Below are 20972 nucleotides of genomic sequence, written 5' to 3' on the forward strand. Positions count from 1 at the left end.
ATAACAAGCCCATTTATTTTGAACACACGCAACATTGAGCATTACACAGGAGTCATCAACCTTTCTCCCTTCCACACTCATGGTTCAACATAAAGAAACAACATAACAGGAAGAATAAACTAAGGTGGAACAACAAAAACTGCCATATGAAACGAAACATGGGCAAAAAGAAACGCTCCTGCTGAGCCATAATTAGATCAGGGGACCACGTCCCACAATCCCCTGCTGCTACAGATCTACAATGCACATGACCGCCACTACAATATGTTTGCTTGTTACTCTAGCATAAATCCTTTTAAATTTGATTCTGTCAGATTAGGTTATATTGACCGTGAATAAGTCCTAATGTACAGTTGCCCAATCAGATATTTCAAGTCCGATTCCCCCTAGATATGAATAAAAACACACCAATTTTTATTTTTTATTTTAAGAAATTAAAAACTTTTATGCTCTCACGGGCCACATTAAAAGAATGACATGGCGGGCCACATCTGCCTTGGGTTGACACGTGTTCTACACAAAGGATACAAGAAGGGCATCAAACCTGGAGTAAACTGAAAATATGATAGTTCTCTAAATTTCAAGGTCAACTTGTGGTAATACAACTTTTTTTTTAAATATTTGTCAGCAAAGGCTTTAAAGATACTTAACATTTCTTTTCTGCTTGGAATTAGTAGATTATAAAACTATAAGAAATAAGAATTTATTTCCCCCCCTTTTTAAGGTATCGAATTGAATCTTTTTGCTTTTCTTTTTTTTGTCTCCAGTCACAGAGACTTGCACCCCCAGTCATACCCATCCACCTATAGTTTCGGTTACAAACGGCCTCCTTCCTCCACATCCTCATCCTCTTCTCCCCGCTGTGGCCACCATTCTAGATGTAACTCCTCCTCCCACCACCAGAAGAACCGCTGTCACACCCGTCACTCTCACAAGGGCTCGGCTTTAAGGAATCTCAGCTCCAGGAGGCACGGAAAATGTGCCAGGAAGGAGGCGGCGGGCCCATCACGCGCTTACGCAGACACCCCAAACGGCCCCCTGGAGCTGGACTTGCAGCTCTACCTGCAGTGGAGGAAGGAGTTCCAAGCCTGGTACGACAAGAGCTACACCCACTTTCACCAGATGCTTCTGCCTCCTCCTCCTCTTCCTCCTCATCCTCAGGATTCTCACAGCTCAGGCCGGAACAGTAACAGGACAAATGACCACTCCCCATTGTCTGAGCACTCCAGCTTCAGCCGCTCCCCTTCCTCTCAGTCTTCAACTGACAGCTGCTCCACCACTTCCCGCTCATCAAGTGACATCTCCTCTGATAAGGCCAATGAAGGTCACTCCCCTCCCTCTTGGACATCCAGCGGGGGTCGCCGCACGACATCGGAAGACAAATCTCAGCTGAGGGAACTTCCAGAGAGCTGCACTGAGAAAAGCAAAGAAATATATCTACACAAAACAATCGGCAAGCAACAACTCAGCCCGCAGACTCAAAACCAAAAGGAGGAAAATGTGTTTCAGAGGCGAGTGCGTGATGGGGCATCATCTCCAGCTTCTGCAGACTTTTTAGATCAGAGCAGAGAGGAGAATCAAACTGAAACAACCACCAGGAATCCTTCAGACTCAGTCCAACCTCTCACAAAACTTGAAAAATCTTTAGACAGAGAGCAGGAAAGAAAATCCAAAGAAGAAAAGGGTTTGGAAAGAAACCAAAGCAGAAAGAGGGAAAGCAGGGAATTGACCTCCAGAGAGTGCGAGGAAAAAAAACAAAGAACTAATAGCCACACACAGCTTGGCAAGACAGAAACAGGAAGAGCCGAACATAAGAAAATAATGAGAAAAAGGAAAGACTCTGAAAGTCTTGAAAGGAGTGATACTGTTGGACCTCAAAACAGCACATTTCAGAAAAATGCAGAAAACCCTGAAAGCAACAGAAAAAAGTCTCCAAGTCGAAAAAAGCAAAAGATGGAGAAGATGTCTTCAACAGAGAAAGACATCTGGGAAGGAGGGATGAAGGTGATACCTCAGAAGAAGATAAGCATTAACATCAACCTGGAAGGAAAAATGAAGGAGAGAAATGACAGAGAGAAATCCGCTTCCTTTAATATGAATTGTAAGGAAAAAACAGTGGAGACTAATGAAAGAGAAAAGAATCAGTATGGAGAAAGGTCAGAAAAAACAGTGGATAAACTAATAGACTCAAATCAGGAAGAAACGGCTAAAGAAAAAATAAAATCAGATGAAAAGGAAGCTGTAGTAACAGATTATAAAAAGGAAGAATGTTGGAAAAACTCAGATAAAGAAGAGCAAAATGACACAGAGAAGGAATATTTAGAATTATGGCACTGTACCCTCTCCACTGCAGGAGAGGATGACGGAACAATAAGAAAAGAAGTGGAGGGTGTAGGGGATCAGGGTGGAGCACAAAAAGTCAGTACAGAGCAAAAAAGAAAAACTGACTCAAGATGCAGAGAGGCAGCAAAGAAGTTCAGCTCAAAGAGTCTCCACCATGGGCAGAAGAAGAGTCCGGATAATGGGAGGTCAGAGTCGCTGCTTTTTTCATCCCCATATGTACAGCAGTCACAATTTAAATAAAAAATTCACAGATGTAAAGATGGTTTGATCCATTATTTTATTTATTAATATGGCAAGGCTGTGACTCTTTAACACTATTACTTCTATCTTCAATTGCCAGTTGTTACCCAGATGTTCTACAACTAAACTAATCCAAAAACTGCAAAGTGAACGCGGTTTATGGATCACTCTGAGTTTGTTTAAGTTAAAAGAATTTACACATGAGCACCTCTTCCTTTCCAAACACCAGAAACTCTGGTTTGGAACGGATGCCCAAAAATGGCATAATCATAATTAAGAGGCTAATGAGAGCACTTTAAAATAGCTCAGAGTTGGATTTTAAATACATTTTTAATCATTCAAAGAGGCAACTAAAAATTAAAAATGTAAAATCTGCAGGATTGTAACACAGGTGAACTATAACCAGAGAATTACAGACAAAACAGAGATTTTTTTATGTGAAAATTTGCTCCATACAACGTGTGGCCTGAAGCAGGTGTGTCATATAAAAAACACCTTTTTAATTTGTAACTATATCACGTTTTTAAACCTTTGTGTGACAAATGCAGTAGTTTCTCTGTGGGAGGAAGCTGTGGAGAAGAAGGCAGTCTGGAAAGAAGGACTACAGAGAAAATGGAGGAGGAAAAAGTTCAGGACCGAGATGAAGCAAGGCAAAGTGAACAAGTGAGTCCAGCTGAGCACAAAGGTAACTGATTACTCTAAACCAGGAGTCTGTAACCTGAGGCTCCAGAGCCACATGTGGCTCTTTGACCCCTGCTTTGATTGAAGAATATCAAAATGTTTTTGTATTTTTTGGAATCTACGACACACAAAGGGAAACAAAGGTCTTTATTCATCTCATTCAGTATCAGTATACTCGTTAGGATTATGATTAATTTTTGCAAAAATACCAGTGGTTTATTTATATCTATCATAACGTTATATGATCATAAATAGAAGTCAGTGTCTTATTTTTTTAAGTAACACTTTGTGGCTCGGTGAAAAATCCCTGAATCCCTTTTTAATTTTTAAAGGTTGCAGACTCTTGCTGTAATGATTGTGATTTAGATACATTTTCCTAAACCTAAAGTAAATAAAATAAAATGATAAAGATTATTTGACTATTTTGCTTATGTGGCTAACTGATATGTTAGCTATATTTGTTTTTTCACCCACATACTCTGACTCTTTCTTCTATTTAAATTGTTGTTTTGAAGTGCCACCACATTTAGCATTTTTAGTGTTCTTCTAATAATTCATTTCTAGATTCCTGTTCCATTCCTGTTATCCAGTTGTTGTTGCTCCTTTTTATGACTTGTGAGCTGAAAGGCCTCTGTCAGAAAAGGCTTTTCTTCATTTTGGCAGATTTATTTTTAGGTTGAAAGAAAATTTAAACCTCCTTTATGAGCATTTAGCCTCAGAGGAGCTTCTGAGGTTACTAATAAAATATCTGGGTAAACGAAATCTTTTCAAAAGCCACTTTGTATCGCTTGACCTTTTCGAACAATCACCACGAAGGCCATGAAACGAATCCAACTGATTAGTCCTAGACCTTCCTCCAATGATCTGCGAGCTCATGTCTTCTAAGAAAAACACATCTTTATCTCCTTGACAATTGGAAAAAAGTGTTTTGTGACTTTTCTTTTCTTCAAGGCTGTTTGATTTAAGTCCAAGTTGCTTGAATCTCTTTTTTTTTTTTTATTAGATTCCTTGTGATGAAGAGCGGAAAAATGAAGAGAAACATGGACAGATCACAGCTAGCTCAAGTTCTCCCACTGTGGTTCCTTCTGATCTTTCAGAACCAAAGAACAGCACTGAAATGGAGGAACACAGTAAACGACAGGGACAACCCTCTAGCGAAAGAGGGAGGGACAAGGATTTAGCTCCCTCTAGGGGCACAAAGAGTAGTTTGAGCGCAAACCGAGATATAGAAAGAAGGGAGAGATGCAGACGGGAGAACTACGCTCAACAGGAAACCAAACGATTAAAACAAGAAACAAGAGAAGAAGAAGGAAGAAAATTCACTTCCGTGCAAAAAAGAAACCTGCCCTCCCCTTTGTTACAGGAAGCAGAAAGAAATGACCAGCAGCACCATAGGGGGGGCTATTCTAGTAGAAAAACATCTTGCAGTTCACGAGAAAAGGAAAGCACCTCAGTTGGTGAAGTGAGCGGCCTCCCTTATCACGGTGTATCCAAAACGCAGAGAGACTACAGCGTCCGCCGCTCCAGCTATCACCCAGCTTCATCAGTCAATCAAAGAGATAAAGAGAAACCAGCTCGAAGCCACCTCTCTCCTCCTTCCCTTTTTTACAACCACTTTGATTCATCCGGTAGCCTTCACCGGGGTACCAACTGGCCCCCTAAAAGTCGAAACGAGAGAGGAGAGTGCAGGTCAGATGGCAGTCAGTCAGCCAGAAAAGAACAAAGGAGTCGAAGGGATGAGGAGGAGCAAAAGCAGCGACCCAGTAGGGGCAGCAGTGGTGGTGGCAATGCTCGCTCATCAGACAGCAGCAGAGGGAAACTGAAAAACCACAGAAAGGAGATGTCGCACAACTGCAGGAGCAGCCAGCTGCGGAAAATGCAAATGTAATGAGCAAAAAAAGAGCAGTAAGAAAACCGCATTGAACGATGTTTTTCCTTTTTTCTGACCATCATGTCGCTGAATCTATTTTATGCCCTTTGGTTTCTGTTATTATTTAAATAAAAGGGATCTCATCAAAAAAACTGTCAAAATGTAGACAAATCCAAAAGCTGCAAAGTGAACGCACTTTATGGATCACATGACCCCTGTGAGTTTGTTTGAGTTAAAAGAATTTGCACACGAGCACCACTTCCTTTCCGAGCGCCAGCAACTCTAGTTCAGATTTACCCAACCTGCAAAGTTCCAGCTGGAATGTGAGGAATCTAGCACGCTGACAAAAACTGAGTCAGTAATTTAATTTGCCTCACACAGGGGTGCGTATCCGCCACTATCCAAAGAGGGCTGTGATTTAATTCGAAGAGGGCTTATGATTTCAACCTCTGTACTTGAATTTTTTTCTTCTTTGCTGATGTAAATGTTTGTTTTAATTACAACTGCTGAACGGCAAAATTATTTATCACTGTTTAGTGTTTATTTACTGCTTTTGAAGGATATAAAAAGCAATCCATGCAAATCAGGTTTGGTTGTATTTGTCTTTATTGCGCCCGCTACTGTTGAGATGACTTAAACCATTTTTTTAATCGGTTGAATGCTATAAAGCAGTGGTCCCCAACCTTTTTAGCACCACGAACCGGTATGACGTCACGCAAAGTTTTCACGGACCAGTCTTTAAGATGTAGGCGGATGATTAGCGTAGCATCGCTATGATGAAGGAGGAACAGAGAAGTGACAAGACAAACCCTGAGCTTTTATTTTGACATCCATGGCATTGTACTTCGCACAGGTGTCATCATCCTCTCCCCTTCCCACACTCATGATGCAAAGAAGTTCTTTCCAAAGATGTTTTTTTTTTACTCATTTTGCATGCTCCTGGGTTTCATTTTAGCTGTAACCTATCACATGACCGAGAAGAGCACCTTAGCCTGCATCAAGAGTGAAATAGACGGATGTAACAGGATCGGGCAATTTGTCATTATAAAACGTCTTTCAGATTCCAAAATAAATAATACGCAATTAAGTTATTTATTCTTTCTGTGCGGCCCGGTACCAAAAGACCCACGGACCGATACCGGTCCACAGCCCGGGGGTTGGGGACCTCTGCTTTAGAGCATTCAAATCTGATCAAATCAAGCTTTATTTGTAGAGCAACAAAAGCTAATTAAAGTGCTTTACATAAAAACAATCAAATTTAAAAACAAAAGGACGAGACAAATGTTTTAATAATAATAAATTTTTATTAAATTTTTGTTTAAAACCCAAACACTGCCCACACACACAACACACACACCGTGATAAAAAGAATGTTAAAATGATGCAGTGTAGAAACCTGGCTTTGTACTAGAACTATGTTTTTGAGATATGTCTACATCAGTGACCCCCCACTCAAGTTCACAGAATACACTGCCACAGGACCCTACCAGATCTAGACAAAGAGCCCGACCTGGGACATCCATTGTAGCGACCTCATTCACTGAGAACGGTCAGTCACTAATGTGGAGGATCCCTCTAAGGAAAACACTGGAGTTAAAACTTAAATGTAAAAAGGAAAAAATTAAAATAGATTTAAAACAAATAATACATAAATAAACTTTAATAGACAAAAAATGCTAAATGTGAATAAATACATTTAAATATATCTTGGCCAATGATGCTGGAGATTATGTTGTTCTAGTTCTGCTGGACCTAACTCCAGCATTCTACACCGTATACCATAGCAGTTTAATTTCTAGGCTCCAGAACCTAGTGGGGATTCAAGGTACTGCACTGGACTGGTTCAAATCTTACCTGGCGGAAAGAACCGTGTGTCAGTTTAGGTGGTTATGAATCCACCACAGCTCTGGTTTCTTATGGGGTCCCACAAGGGTCGGTTTTGGGACCTCTTCTGTTTTCTTTATATCTGTTACCTGTAGCAAGTCTCGGGCCTCGCCGCTGCTGACGGACCACCGGCCGCAAGGTGAGGCCGCCGCTGCCGCTGTCGTCATGCCTGTCGGCGCTGCACCTGCGCCCGCGTCTCCTCCTCCCCTGTTTGCCCCATCAACGGCGATAATCGGGGATTCTATAATAAGGAAGGTCCGCTTCTTCAACGCAGTCACTCACTGTTTTCCGGGAGCCACAGTTCCGGATATTCTGGAGAAACTCCCAGACCTGCTGCGGTCTCTCCCTTCCACAGTCAAGAGGCTGATTTTACATGTGGGTTTTAATGACACCTCCTATAGACAGTCTGAAACTACTAAAAAGGTGTTCATCAGACTTTTTAATTTTTTAAACTCCTGTCCATTGACTGTTTTTATTTCGGGACCCCTCCCCTCCCTCTCCCGCGGCCAGGGCCGCTTCAGCAGGCTGCTGAGTCTGAGCACCTGGCTCCAGTCTGTTGCCAGCCTGAACAAGTTCGTTTTTATTGACAATTTTAACCTGTTTTGGAACAGAACTTCATTCTATAAATCTGATGGTATTCACCCCAGTCCACTGGGCAGCAATGTTTTAGCGGCCAACATCAGACACTCTGTCCAGACTTCACCTGCCCCCATCGTGCCCACACCTGTCCGAACCTCCTCCTCATCCGTACAGACATCGGTTTGTAGAAGTGACTGACTAGATTTGGTTTCCTCCCACATCCTCCAACAAACCATCACTACTGCTTCCGTTCCAAGACCTGCTGCCCCCCCAGTTTATCCTATTAGGACTATTATTACAGTCAGGTCTTCTGTGAAGGGACATGTTGGAAGAAAAACAAACACTCACTGCCTCCCAGAGGCACCGGCCAGAGGCGTTGACCACAGTGTGCTCTCCTCTCTCCCCCGCTCCACTCCAGTTCCTCTCTGTTCCACTAACTCTACTACAGTCATCCTTGGTCTCCTCAACATCCGCTCGCTCACCAATAAAGGCCAGCTGGTCCAGGAAATTATTGCTGACCGAAAGCTGGACTTTCTATGCCTCACAGAGACTTGGCAGCAACCTGGGGACTTCACTGCACTCAATGAGGCAACTCCACCTGGATTTGTGTACACCAGTGAGCCGCGCACACATGCTCGAGGTGGTGGTATCCTGATGATCTATCGTGAGTCCTGGAAAGTCCTTCCTGTCTCTGCTCCTACTTACTGCTCATTTGAATATTCTGCATTACTTCTTTCTGGTCCTGCCCCCACCATAGTTGCTACAGTCTACCGTCCACCCAAAATCAGCAAGGATTTTCTAAATGACTTTTCGTATCTCCTGACCCATTTCACTTCACTATCTCAGAACATTGTTACTCTTGGTGATTTTAATTTCCACATGGATAACTGTAATAATCCTCTTGCCAAAGACTTTTTATCCTGTTTAGATAGCCTTGGATTGCAGCAATTTATTCACTTTCCCACTCACTGCAAAGGACACACGCTAGACTTAGTGTGCTGCTCTGGACTTACTCCCTCTGATTGCAAACCTCACACACTCCCATTCACTGACCATAAGCTCATCACCTTTAATCTCCTCCTCACAGTATCCAAACTCAAACGTCCACGCATCATATCATTCCGTAAGATACAAGCCATCAACACTGCTAGTTTTTCAGCCGATATCATCAACCTTCCCAGAGTAAATCCTGAAGCCACACCTGACGAACTAGTTTTGCAGTATAACAATGACTTGCAGTCACTTCTTAATGCTCATGCACCCCTCAAAACAAGATCAGTTTCCTTCACCCGCTCTGCACCTTGGTTCACACCTGCACTACGTCAGCTCAAAGCTAAAGGCAGACAGCTGGAAAGACTTCAAAATAAAACTGGACTCATAATTCATAAGGACATGTACAAAAACTACATTATCCTCTATAAAGATTCTATAGCGTCCGCTAAAACTTCCTATTACTCTGGCCTGATTCACTCAAACCGACATAGCTCTAGGACCCTCTACTCACTTCTATCTAATATAACAAAACCCCCTGATTCTCTCCCTAATCATCTCTCCTCACCTGACTTTTGTAACGCGTTAATGTCCTTCTTTGTTTCTAAGATCTCTACAATTCATCAACAGCTCACAAGCCAAGCTGCAGTCTCTGGAGTGGACACCTTCACTCCTCCCTCGGTTCTGACAACCTTTTCAAGATTTTCACTTCCTTCTGTACAAACCATTTCTGACCTTATTACAAACTCTAAACCTTCCACCTGCCAACTGGATCCCATTCCTACATCTCTCGTTAAATCCTGTCTCCTTTCTCTTCTCCCATCAATTACCAACATTATTCACTCCTCTCTCATGTCTGGTATTGTTCCACATTCTCTAAAAGTCGCCTCTATAACTCCAGTTTTGAAAAAACCTGGTCTTGACCCAAATAACTTTAATAATCTTCGCCCAATCTCTAATTTACCTTTCATTTCCAAAATCCTTGAAAAAACTGTTGCTCTTCAGCTCCGTGCTCATCTTTCCAGTAACAACATCTACGAACACTTTCAATCTGGTTTCCGCCCACTCCATAGTACAGAAACAGCTCTTTTAAAAATCACAAACGACCTCCTCTTAGCTTCGGACTCCGGTTCACTGTCCATTCTAATTCTCCTTGATTTAACTGCTGCTTTTGACACCATTTCCCACAATATTCTTATTCACAGACTTCAAACTATTGGTATTTCTCACACCCCTCTGTCCTGGTTTTCTTCATACTTATCAGACCGTAGTCAATTTATCCATATTAAACCTCATATGTCAAACACCTTCACACTCTCTGCTGGTATTCCCCAGGGCTCAGTCCTAGGTCCCCTTCTCTTCATCATTTACATCCTCCCTCTTGGTTCTCTCTTCCATAAACACAACATTAATTTCCATTGCTATGCAGACGACACCCAGCTCTACATTTCTACGAAACCCTCCTCATCACTTCCTCCTTCCTCCCTTACCCTCTGTCTGCAAGAAATCCATTCCTGGTTCTCTTCAAATTTTCTGCAACTCAACAGTTCCAAAACTGAAGTCCTCCTTGTAGGCACTCCATCCACTATTTCCAAATCCAATAGCTTCTCCATCTCTGTCAATGACTTCTCTGTTCTTCCCTCCCCCCAGGTAAAGAGTCTGGGTGTCATCCTCGACAGCTCACTTTCGTTCCAATCTCATATTAATAACATCACCCGTTCTGCTTACTTTCATCTTCGCAATATATCTCGTCTCCGCCCTTCTCTCACACCTCATACAACTGCTGTACTTGTTCATAGTCTTGTCACTTCTCGGATCGATTATTGTAATTCCCTCCTGTTTGGTTTGCCCAATAAAACACTCAAAAAATTGCAGCTTCTTCAAAATTCTGCAGCCCGCATTATCACCAGGATCCCGTTATCCCACCACATCACACCAGTTCTCCAAAACTTACACTGGCTTCCCATAAAACAAAGGGTTAGTTTCAAGATTCTCCTCATCACCTTCAAAGCACTCCATAACCTGGCTCCACCCTACATTTCTGACCTTCTTCACATTTCCATTCCCTCCCGATCTCTCCGTTCCACTTCCTCTCTCCAACTCCATGTCCCACCTGCCCGTCTTGCCACCATGGGGGGCAGAGCTTTCAGTCGCTCTGCCCCTCAGCTGTGGAATTCTCTTCCTCCAGATTTACGGAACACCGACACACTGCCACTATTCAAATCCAAACTCAAGACCCATCTCTTCAAACAATCATACAGTTAATCCATTCAGTTATCGCAACCTCATTTGTCTGTTTGTCTGTTTTTCTATCCTATAATTTTTTTATGTATCTATCTTAAATGTTTTTTTTTTTTTTTTTTTTTTAACTATGTCTTTATGTTTACTCATGTTTTACTCTGATAATTTCTTATTGACGTTTTATTCTGTTTTTCTTATTTTAACCTTGTACAGCGACCTTGGGTGACCTGAAAGGCGCTTGAAATAAAATTTATTATTAATATTATTATTACCTTTAGGGTCCATTCTGAGAAAACACGACGTTTCCTTTCATTTATACGCTGACGACAGTCAGATTTATCTGCCGCTTAAAAAGGATAATCTCTCTGTGACGCGGCTCCTGTCATGTCTCCACGACATTAAGGACTGGTTGGCCCTAAGTTTCTTGAGTTTGAATGAAAAGAAAACAGAAGTTGTAATTTTTGGACCGAATGATTTTAGTGGACCATCCCCGATTGATCTGGGCTCTCTGACTGGTTTCTTAAAATCAACTGTTTCTAAGTTGGGTGTTAAATTGGAGAGTAATTTTAGGATGGACCAACAGATAAGCTCTGTAGTGAAGTTAAGCTTTTTAAGCCTTCGTCAACTTGCTAAGGTAAAACCTTTTTTAACACCTGCACAATTTGAAACAGTAATCCATGCTTTCATCACGTCCCGGCTGGATTACTGCAACTCTCTTTATCTTGGACTCAGCCAGTCGTCTCTCTTGCGTCTCCAACGTGTTCAAAATGCAGCTGCTCGTCTTATGGTTGGAGCATGCAAGAGAGACCACATCACGCCGATCCTAGCATCGCTTCACTGGCTGCCTGTTCATTTTAGAATTCATTTTAAGATTCTTCTGCTTGTTTTTAAATCTTTACACGGTCTTGCCCCGCTGTACCTCTCTGAGCTTCTCTCTCCCTATTCGCCGGCACGGTGCCTCAGATCAGCTGATCAGCTGCTTCTGGAGGTACCGAGGTCCAGACGGAAGCTCAGAGGGGACAGAGCTTTTGCTGTAGCCGCTCCAAAGCTGTGGAATACTTTGCCGCTGGCCATTAGAGAAGCCCCTTCACTGTCCATTTTTAAAACCCGTTTAAAAACCCATTTTTATGCCTTGGCTTTTGGCCCAATATGAGACCACTGTTTTTCTAACTGTTTACTGTTTTCTATAGTTTTATCTCCCTCGGTGTTTCCCCCTCCCCCCCTCAACATGTTTTAATGTTTTTTACTATTGTGTTCAGCACTTTGTCTCAACTACTGTTGTATGAAAGTGCTATATAAATAAAGTTGAGTTGAGTGTATATATATATATATACATACATATATATATATATATATATATATATATATATATATATATATATATATATACATACATATATATATATATATATATATATATATATATACATACATATATATATATATATATATATATATATATATATATATATATATATATATATATATATATATATATATATATATATATATATATATATATATATATATATATATAATAAAACATAAGTATAAATAAATAAACACATATATCAACTTGGTAAAAAAAAAAAAGAGAGAGAACACAGCACTGAAACTAAGCTAGTAGAGTCTCTAATGACATGTTATCAGCCTCAGAAAAGGGAATGTTCTCTATTCTAGACCTCAGTGCAGCCTTTGACACTATTAACCACAGCATTTTACTCCAGAGACTAGAGCATGACAAAGGGATCAGAGGATCTGCCCTCCAAAGGTTTAAATCATATTTATCTAATAGGTACCAGTTTATTAAGGTAAATCGACAGTCCTCTCATTGCACTCAAGTTGGCTACAGAGTCTAACTCCTAGAACTGAGCCCCAGGACTCGGGACCCATCATGTTTATGCTTTACGTGCTACCCTTAGGAAACATAATCGGGAAACACAGCAATAATTTTCACTGTCATTTGGATGATATATTAATTTGTATTTATCCATTAAACCTGACCAGAAATATGCCTTTTCATGGCTGCCATATATTGAACGAGTGCAAAGACAACTGAGTGAGTGTATTTAGAAACTAAATGAGATAACCTTACAACTGCGCAAGCGCATTTCTAATCGAGCAACCCCCCCCCCCCCCCCCCCCCCCAACTGCACGGTTGCAATCTTAACTGAGCCCTGATCCTGCGCGCTAGCTGGTCTTGCGTGCAGTGTTCAGAGGTGTTTTTGTCACTTGGGGGTGGTAACCTCTCTGGTTGATCTGATTGGCCGAAATTTGCATGTCAAATTTGGCGAGGCAGCAGGGCAAGACTTTAATTTTTTAGAGCGGGGCTGGCTAACACGCGGTTCTCCTCGGCTAATAAGCATGTGGCTCTCTGCCTCTTATCATATTTTCTATATACCGTACTTTCGCGGCCATGTACCGTACTTTCGCGCGCACTAAGAAGTCTTAAATTTTCTCCAAAATGAACCTATGGTGCAGCCCTAATGTGTTGTGTGACTTCGGTAAAGAGGACGTAGGAGAGGACACCATGAGAAGCGGAAGAACATGAGAATCAAGCAGCTGCGAGATAATTCAAGATAAATAAATCCATGGTTCACAAGTGGAAGAAGCTGGATAGCAATATCCGACAAGTCAAGTTGGACGCAGGTGAGTTTCCGCGGAAACAAGGCAAGGTTGACCGAGTTGGAAGATTGACTCGAGCGCAGCAACTTCCAGTGGATTACAATGAAAAGCTTTCCATCTTCCGCTCCTTTTACTGGGATGCAGCGCCAGGTGAGTTACGCCACAATCTGTGAATGAATTTTAGAAGCTTGGGCTTACGTGTCTGCTTGCACTGTTCGTTGAGTTTTCGCAAAAGCCGGAATGATTCATGAGAAGCCGCACAGCAATGAGACAGACTTTGACGATGACGAAAGTGAACCTGGCGTGTTTGATAGAAATTTAGCTCAGCTGTTTTTTTCAGATACAGAAGATGAGGACTTTGATGGATTTTTGGATGCTGATTGATCACTGAAAAAATTAAAAATAAATCACAATCAACTCAGTTTTGCTCCCGCTGGCTTTTTAAAACACACACTATAGCATGCATGTTTTACCGGTATTTTTAAAATGTTAAATACAGAAAAAAACACCCATCATTGAAACTGCGCCCTTTAATCAGGTGCTGTTTTATTGTAAGGAAAGGAGTGTGTTATTGGAAATAACATGGCTTTAATTGTGTGTTTGTGTGTTTATGTCTTGGCAGGTCAGTGCGTGGTGTGGCTCTTTGACTATCACAGTTAAAAATTTCAGCTTTGTGTCAAAGTTGTTCGCCACCCCTGTTTTTTTAATTGCACAAGAAACGACAGATGTAACATGGAAAATGTTAACCAACAACCCAAGACAAGGGAGAAAAGTTCAGCGGGTTTATGTGCTGTAAGTTTTTCTCGTGAAAATCACTGAATTTGTTACCGTTTTTATCCACATTATAGCCGCTGTTTTTTTCTATAAATACCTCTAAAAAAATTAAAGTCCCGCCCTGCTACCTCGCCGGATTTATCATGCAATTTCCAGCCACTCAGATCAACCAGAAAGGTAACTGTCCCCGAGTGACACACACCCCCTGAACACCGCCCCAAGTGACAACCCTTGATGTCAGGGATGCCATGTGGACACAAACGCAGGACGCATGATCTATAAAGATAAAGTCCAAATTTAATTGGTAGACCTACTCGAATGAAAAAATTACTCGTAACGCTGAGAAACGCACCAACAATCCGGCAACAAGTCCAAGGGAGACGCAGACTATAAAAATGAGGACGGATTAACAATTACAAACAGGTGCGCACATCAGGGAGAACAGGTGATGACACTGAGGGACAATTACACTGGGGAGAAATCAAGACACCTGAAATGAGAGGACATGTGAGAAACTGAAAGTAACAAAATAAAAGCAGAACAAAAACCGCCCTGGCCCCAATACCTCACAGTACCTCTCCCTCAAGGGGCAGAATCAAGGAGGATAGGACCCAGGACCTTTCCTCAGGCCCGTATCCCTCCCAGTCCACTAGGTACTGAAGACCCATCCCTTGCGCCTGACGTCCAACAGGCAATGCACATCGTAGACAGGCTGACCATTAATTAGAGGTGGAGGAGGTGGTGGAGGGGGAGACAATTGCAGCAGACTTGTATGGAAGTTTTTCTGTGCCATCAGATTCTGAATATTTTTAACCCTTGAATTTTCTTTCTGAATTTTTTTTACCTTTGAATTTTCATTCTGAATTTTTATAACTTTTGAATTTTCATTCTGAATTTTTATAACCCTTGAATTTTCATTCTAAATATTTTTTAACCCTAACATTTGATCTCCCAAAAATTCAATGTAAAAAAATTCGACGTGGAAGACGCTGCTTCTTTTGTGCCACTAGCACAACTAGTCGATCTAAGAACACATCGATATCCAGCCAATCAAGTCATGAGAACGACATGACGTCAGCGTTCGGTACGTTTTACAGAAGTCCAAAAGATGGCAGCAAACTCGGCAGGCGGTTCATCGGTGAGTCATTAATCCTTTATATCTCCCTATTATCGTCTCATTGACGTCGGCTAATAGAGCACAAAAACGTGCATCTTTTGTTGATATTTTATTTTTTCAAATTTGTGTTCTCGCTATTTTTCCCGCCGCGAATCACGGTGAAAAAAAATTGTGCAGTTATTAATCCCGCGCTTAGTGACTGCTGCTGCACCTGGTCGTGGGTCAGACAGAATCAGACCGCTAACTCTGGTATGCGTATGTAAAAGAAACAATACGTGTATCACTTGTTCATTCGTTTTTCAACTTAAAATAAAAACAAAGCAATGTTACATGAACCACTCATCTATTTTTCAAATTTATATAATAAATGACAAAATATTTTTTATGTTTTTTTAATTTTCCCGCCTTGTGTTAGCTTTTTTGCTAACGTGAAAGACCACGTATATAGCTAGATAGCGACTACCATCTCCTTATATTTTGCGTTAATCTGCAGTGCTTCTCAAATAGTGGGGCGTGCGCAAAAAATAATTGAGAAGCACTGCGTTTATGGACTACAAAATAAATAACGCTAATATTTTATGTTTCCATCCGTGGGCTAAATTTGTGTATTTGTGTTTTGTGTTAGAGTGATAACAGTGAAATTGTGCAGTCAATCCAACGCTTACTGCACCTGGTAACATCATCTGGGAGACACCAGAGCACTAACTCTGGTGTTACTACTCACACTGAAGGGTTGAGTATTAAACCAGAGGTTTTCATCTCTGCCTTTTTTTTTGATTATTAAATTCGAGGTCAAGCCTTATCTGATTAATGAATATGTTTGCATTGTATAGGGAGCAGAGGCAAGGCAGCCACACTAACAACACTGGACCAGAAAGACCATCTGTTCAGATGGAAATGACACGGTAAACTTGAACGGAACTGTGTTTTCATTCATTTCAACCTTTTTGTGTTGGTAGTTTTTCTGTAGTGACAAAAACAGGCACGACAATGGGGGGTGCTGAACATATCTAGACAAGCCCTCTTTTGCCTTTTTTTTCTTGCCTCTTTTTGCCTCTCTTTCTTTTAGTTGGTTTCACTCCTGCAGCTCCTCAGCTGAATGTGGCTCACATGCTCTTAATAGCAATGGGAAATTATTTTGTTAAACAAATGTTTGCCACCCAGTTAGTCCAATTTAAGGTTATGCACAACTGAGCAAATACCGTTATGCTCGACCAATACAAAACATTTATGGCTCCATATTTATTGCCCAAGGTAAAAGGTTAAGAAAATTTGTTTTTGTTTTTTTCACATGAGGTGGTTGTGCTAACTACAATACCACCAATTTACAACGCAAAAGTTCTTGTTCTAAATGTTTATATAACATAAAGAAATCATGGGTGTTGACATTTCTACACTTTCATAATGAGATGTGTCTAGACTTTTGACTCACCATGTCAGGTTATTACGTCATAGCAAGCTTTATGTTGTTCATCTGTTTCATATGTCAATCTTCAAATAAAATTGTTATAATAGTGTTTTTTAGTCACACATCTTTGTTCTTTTGTTTTTTAAAGGTCCTTTCCAGGTATCTTTGCCCGTGGAAGAGGAAAGCGGCGCTTTCCTGCAGCAAGTTATATCCCTGCAAAGAAAATTAAACCATTGGAAGTGGTCTTTCACTTGTTGCCTAAACAATATGAGAGAAGTCCATCTGAAGAAGAGCAGATAGTCCACCTGCAGGCAGGGTTGGGTCGCAGGACTGCTCAACTATATGAAAGCACAACACATGATGAGGTAATAAGATGCAAATTGTCATGTTTGTGTGTCTATTTTCAATATCTATTTGGTAACTCCCTCAGTTTGACATCTAAGAAATAAAAAAACAAAGTTATTACAATTATATAAGAGTACTTTTTTTTTTATCCTTAATTAAGTTAATAATGTATATAATGTTTGTTTACAGCTGTGTGAAGCCCTCAATGTTTTGTTTCCAAAACTGGCAGCAGTTACTGGTGGTTGGTTGGTGTACAAGTGTCGAGGTGGGAAATATTGAGTTTCTATTCCAGTGCCATTTCATCACTTTTGCATATTGATACACCTGAAGAAGTTTTGAAAATATAATATTTATTTGTAATTGTATACATATGACATCTTAATTCCTAATAACAAAGTTGGGTATATTTTTTTATCCTTAAGATTGCTTTAGATTATTTTGTTTTTGATAGTACTCAAACAGTAATCAAATTGGCCTTAAGTTTTTTAGTGTGTTTAAAGTATTAATGTAACTATCTAAGTTTTATAGCCTAATTTTCCTTAAATGTTTTATACAGGCGGATGGGGGAGCCGAAAACTCTCTTTAGTGGCACCTGATAGCACCGGATACACAGGCAAGATCTTAAAATTGGCAAATAAGAATGGCAATGCAACGTTATTCATAGCGCCAATACAAGAAGAGCTCAGCACCGACCCTCTTCACCCAACTGATAAGGCATTCAGCAGCATGCCCAAAGCCACATGTCAGAAGTGTACAGAAGCAGTTCCCCTTCAACTTCTCACAGTACACATCCAGTCTTGTGCTGGTGTGGATGCCAATGGACCAGTGGTGAACAAATGTAAGAATTTTTTGTAATCTTTTGTAAACACACTGTGACTACAGCAAATTTAGAAACTAGTTGTTTAAAACTTGCAGTGGAAATTTATTTCAGTTTGTAACTTTTGATTTCTTCAGCATTGCAGCAATGTCCTCTATGCACGGAAATGTTTTCCACTGACTTCATCGAGGAGCATGCTTCTTCATGTGGAGAAAGGTAATTATTAACTTCTTGCTATTGAAAGTTTTTACTCTACATTAAACCTATTTGTCCGAAGTGTAACAGAAAGAACTATGTGAGTAGTGCAGGAAATGAAAGAATACTTGAAGGTACTGTCAGTGAGGAGGAGCAAACTGCAGTTCCAGGACCATCTGGAACTTCAACTGTCAGTGATGGTAGGTGTAGCTCATGGTTAGTACAATGCAGTAGTTGCAGAAGGTAACCTTTTTTGTAATATTGCTGTACTCCCGACTCATGGTTTACTGTTACAGTGATGTTCAAATGTAAGGTGAACTAATTTAACATCCAAGCAAAAGTGACATGCCTTTAAGATTTGACGCTTGACATGTGGTTTAAATAAACCACCACTTCATTCGTTTATTTTTTGATTATTTTTATAGGTTGGCTAACCATCAGTGACCCCATAAAAGCCATGTCTGCATGTGCAAGTTTTTATCGCCGTATTCATGAAAGGGAAAGTCCATTGGTTTTGAGCATGGACCTGAGACAGACCCCAGCTCAACAGGATTTGGCCCTTGTTTTATTTTACAAGCGGCCTAATGTAGAGTGGGCACGTCCCCTGAATTGCAGACTGGAAGGTACATGTAAATGGATGTCACAGCAATTTTACTACAAAAGAAAACATATTTACTGTTTGCTCAATTTTTAAAACCTCACCTTTGTATTAAAGGGGATACTGCTGTTGGACAGGGAGTCACTCGTTACTTTATCTCCACATGTATGGAGAAACTGAAATCTGGATTTTGCATCAATTTTGGTAAGCACATAACATTATGCCTCCTTCCAAATCGTATGAAAGACTAACCTATAACTTAATTAATTTTTCATTTTAATGTCTTGAACAGCAAATTCCAATGTTACATGCCTTTTTGAAGGACCACCTGGCCATTTAGTTCCCTCAGCCTCTCACTTTCTCGTGGAGAGTAACATGTTCCTGGTGGCAGGGAGAATGATTGGCCACTCCTTCATACATGAAGGACCCTGCTTGTCTGGGCTCAGCCCCGCTGTTGTCCATGTCCTACTTGGTGGGAGCCCTGAAACGGCAACCGTTACACTGGAGGACTGCGCAGACCTGGACATCAGAGAGAAAATCGAGCTTGTAATTTTTGTTTCAATTTTTTCAAAATTTTTGTTCTTAGGTTCTGAGAAGTGTGTTTTAATATCTGAACTACACTTATTTTTTAATATCACGTTTTGCGCTAGATCTTAACTTTTTATTTTATTTTAAGCTTGAAGGGGACAATGCACTTTCTGATGCTGAAAGAGCAAGGGTTCAGGAATTGGCCTATGCGTGGGACCTTCCTTGCTTGACAGAGAGCAATAAAAAATGGCTTTTTGAGAAGCTGTTGATCCATGCTGTGAGTGAAAATGTTTTTTTTTTTGGCAGAATCTTTTTATTTAAATATCATGGATGCCTGAGTATAGTATTTTTGCTTTTCCTTCTAAATAAACTACCAGACCTTCTATAAAAAAATTAGCAAAGCCATGATAGAAAATGTATGACATCCTTTATGAGAGCTTGTTTTTTAGCATCATTAGACTCCAGACCAGGTTTTATGAAATGAAGTGACAATTCCAAATTCTCTACTTAACAACTGTGCCATCACCAACTATAATTTGTTTGTTTGTTTATAAATTGTTTGTTTAAATCTGTTTGTTTGTAGGTCATTGGACGTGTCACAAGGCAAATTAAACAGCTGAGACGAGGGCTTAAAGAGACTCCAGTGTGGACAGTGCTTACCAAGCGACCTGAAACTGCAGCCTTGATTTTTCCAAGTGAAAGAACAGGCGACATTTGTCCTGAGGTACATATTTGCCAGTGACCTCAGTTAGGATTTGTACTTCTACCATTTTCTTAAAAAATTCACTTTGTTGAGAATTTTCATGCTTTTTACAAAATAAATGTGGTATTGGCATTCTCAAATTTGGCGTATTAACAGGTGTCTCTGGTCCTTAACCCCTGTGAATTGGGGGGGGGGGGATACTATATATTGAAGTTAAAATTGTTCCAACATGTTTAATACTTTTATCCTATTACAGATATTTCTTCAACGCATCAGTTGGCCAAAGGAGGAGGAAGATGAAGATGATGGTCTGCTGAAACCAAAAGCCGCATCAAGGGGTATCTTCAGGAGTTCATTAAAAATGGTACGTTTCTTTCATAAATGGGAGTGCTAAAAAAGTTTTACCTGGCTGCTATTGAATTGAATTTATAAAAAAATATCAATTCCAGAAAGAAAACCTTAACATTCATGAATGAAAACATTAACATGATTATGTTACTCTTATTTGTCCAGTAAGTGTAATTACGTCTGTTAAATACATATTTTTCCAAATTAGCCTTAAAGCTACACTGACACACAGTTTAAGAATTGTAAAGTTAAATTTTTTTTGACAAATAAATTGAAACATAATCTTTATTCTGGATTTTGCTTCATTTATGTTTACAGGAACGGCAGTTGAATTGATGAATTTAGCCAAATTTTGGACTGGATGGGAGATTTTACCGAAGAGCCTGTCTGTGGAGATTGTCAGAAGCAGCTATCCCACAGCCTCCACATGCTATGAGACCTTAAAAATTCCAGGTCATTACAGAGACTACAGATCTTTCAGATGTGATCTCCTTGCCTGTATTGAGACTTGTCATACAGGATTTGGGCTCCTGTAAATTCTTGGGTTTGTTTTATGTTCTTAAAAAAAGGTTTTGTTAAGATCAGGAAGTTTGTTGTGGCATTGAATGTCACGTGTTTTACTGTTTTTGTTAAAAAAAAAAGATTGAGATTTTGCTCTCAAATAAACCACTGATGAAACTGATCCC

At 40.4% G+C, this 20972-nt stretch overlaps 2 protein-coding genes across 4 annotated transcripts in view; both read left to right on the top strand.

The window, feature by feature from the left end:
- Nucleotides 1–5721, top strand: part of rbbp6 (RB binding protein 6, ubiquitin ligase) — a 41334-nt gene extending 35613 nt beyond the window's left edge. For 2 of the 3 annotated variants that reach the window (XM_023957703.1, XM_023957704.1), the window contains exons 17-19: nt 768–2528; nt 3132–3246; nt 4268–5721. In XM_023957703.1, the coding sequence (XP_023813471.1) occupies nt 768–2528; nt 3132–3246; nt 4268–5152 (2761 nt within the window). In that variant the 3' untranslated portion in view covers nt 5153–5721. Of the gene's footprint in view, nt 1–767; nt 2529–3131; nt 3269–4267 lie in introns of all 3 variants that reach the window. The other variant, XM_023957705.1, reaches the window with a different exon arrangement.
- A 7378-nt stretch (nt 5722–13099) lies between these two features.
- LOC105354612 lies at nt 13100–20968 on the top strand. The gene is made up of 16 exons (XM_023957706.1): nt 13100–13603; nt 14076–15365; nt 15970–16076; nt 16178–16249; nt 16901–17117; nt 17287–17362; nt 17654–17935; nt 18052–18130; nt 18218–18309; nt 18535–18732; nt 18825–18911; nt 19000–19253; nt 19384–19512; nt 19819–19959; nt 20195–20302; nt 20605–20968. Exons 2-16 carry the CDS (start codon nt 15336–15338, stop codon nt 20620–20622), a joined length of 1890 nt encoding a protein of 629 aa, XP_023813474.1. The 5' UTR covers nt 13100–13603; nt 14076–15335; the 3' UTR covers nt 20623–20968.
- The last annotated feature ends 4 nt before the right edge of the window (nt 20969–20972 follow it).

This window comes from Oryzias latipes, chromosome 8 (genome assembly GCF_002234675.1).
Source record: "Oryzias latipes chromosome 8, ASM223467v1".
NCBI lineage: Eukaryota > Metazoa > Chordata > Actinopteri > Beloniformes > Adrianichthyidae > Oryzias > Oryzias latipes.

Excerpts from the sequence above, each read along its gene's own strand:
- LOC105354612 (XM_023957706.1), top strand. The coding sequence starts at position 15,336 with ATGGCAGCAAACTCGGCAGGCGGTTCATCG. Across the intron at positions 16,077-16,177 it reads GTTACTACTCACACTGAAGG|GGAGCAGAGGCAAGGCAGCC; the intron begins GTTGAGTATTAA and ends TGCATTGTATAG. Across the intron at positions 17,936-18,051 it reads TGGACCAGTGGTGAACAAAT|CATTGCAGCAATGTCCTCTA; the intron begins GTAAGAATTTTT and ends TGATTTCTTCAG.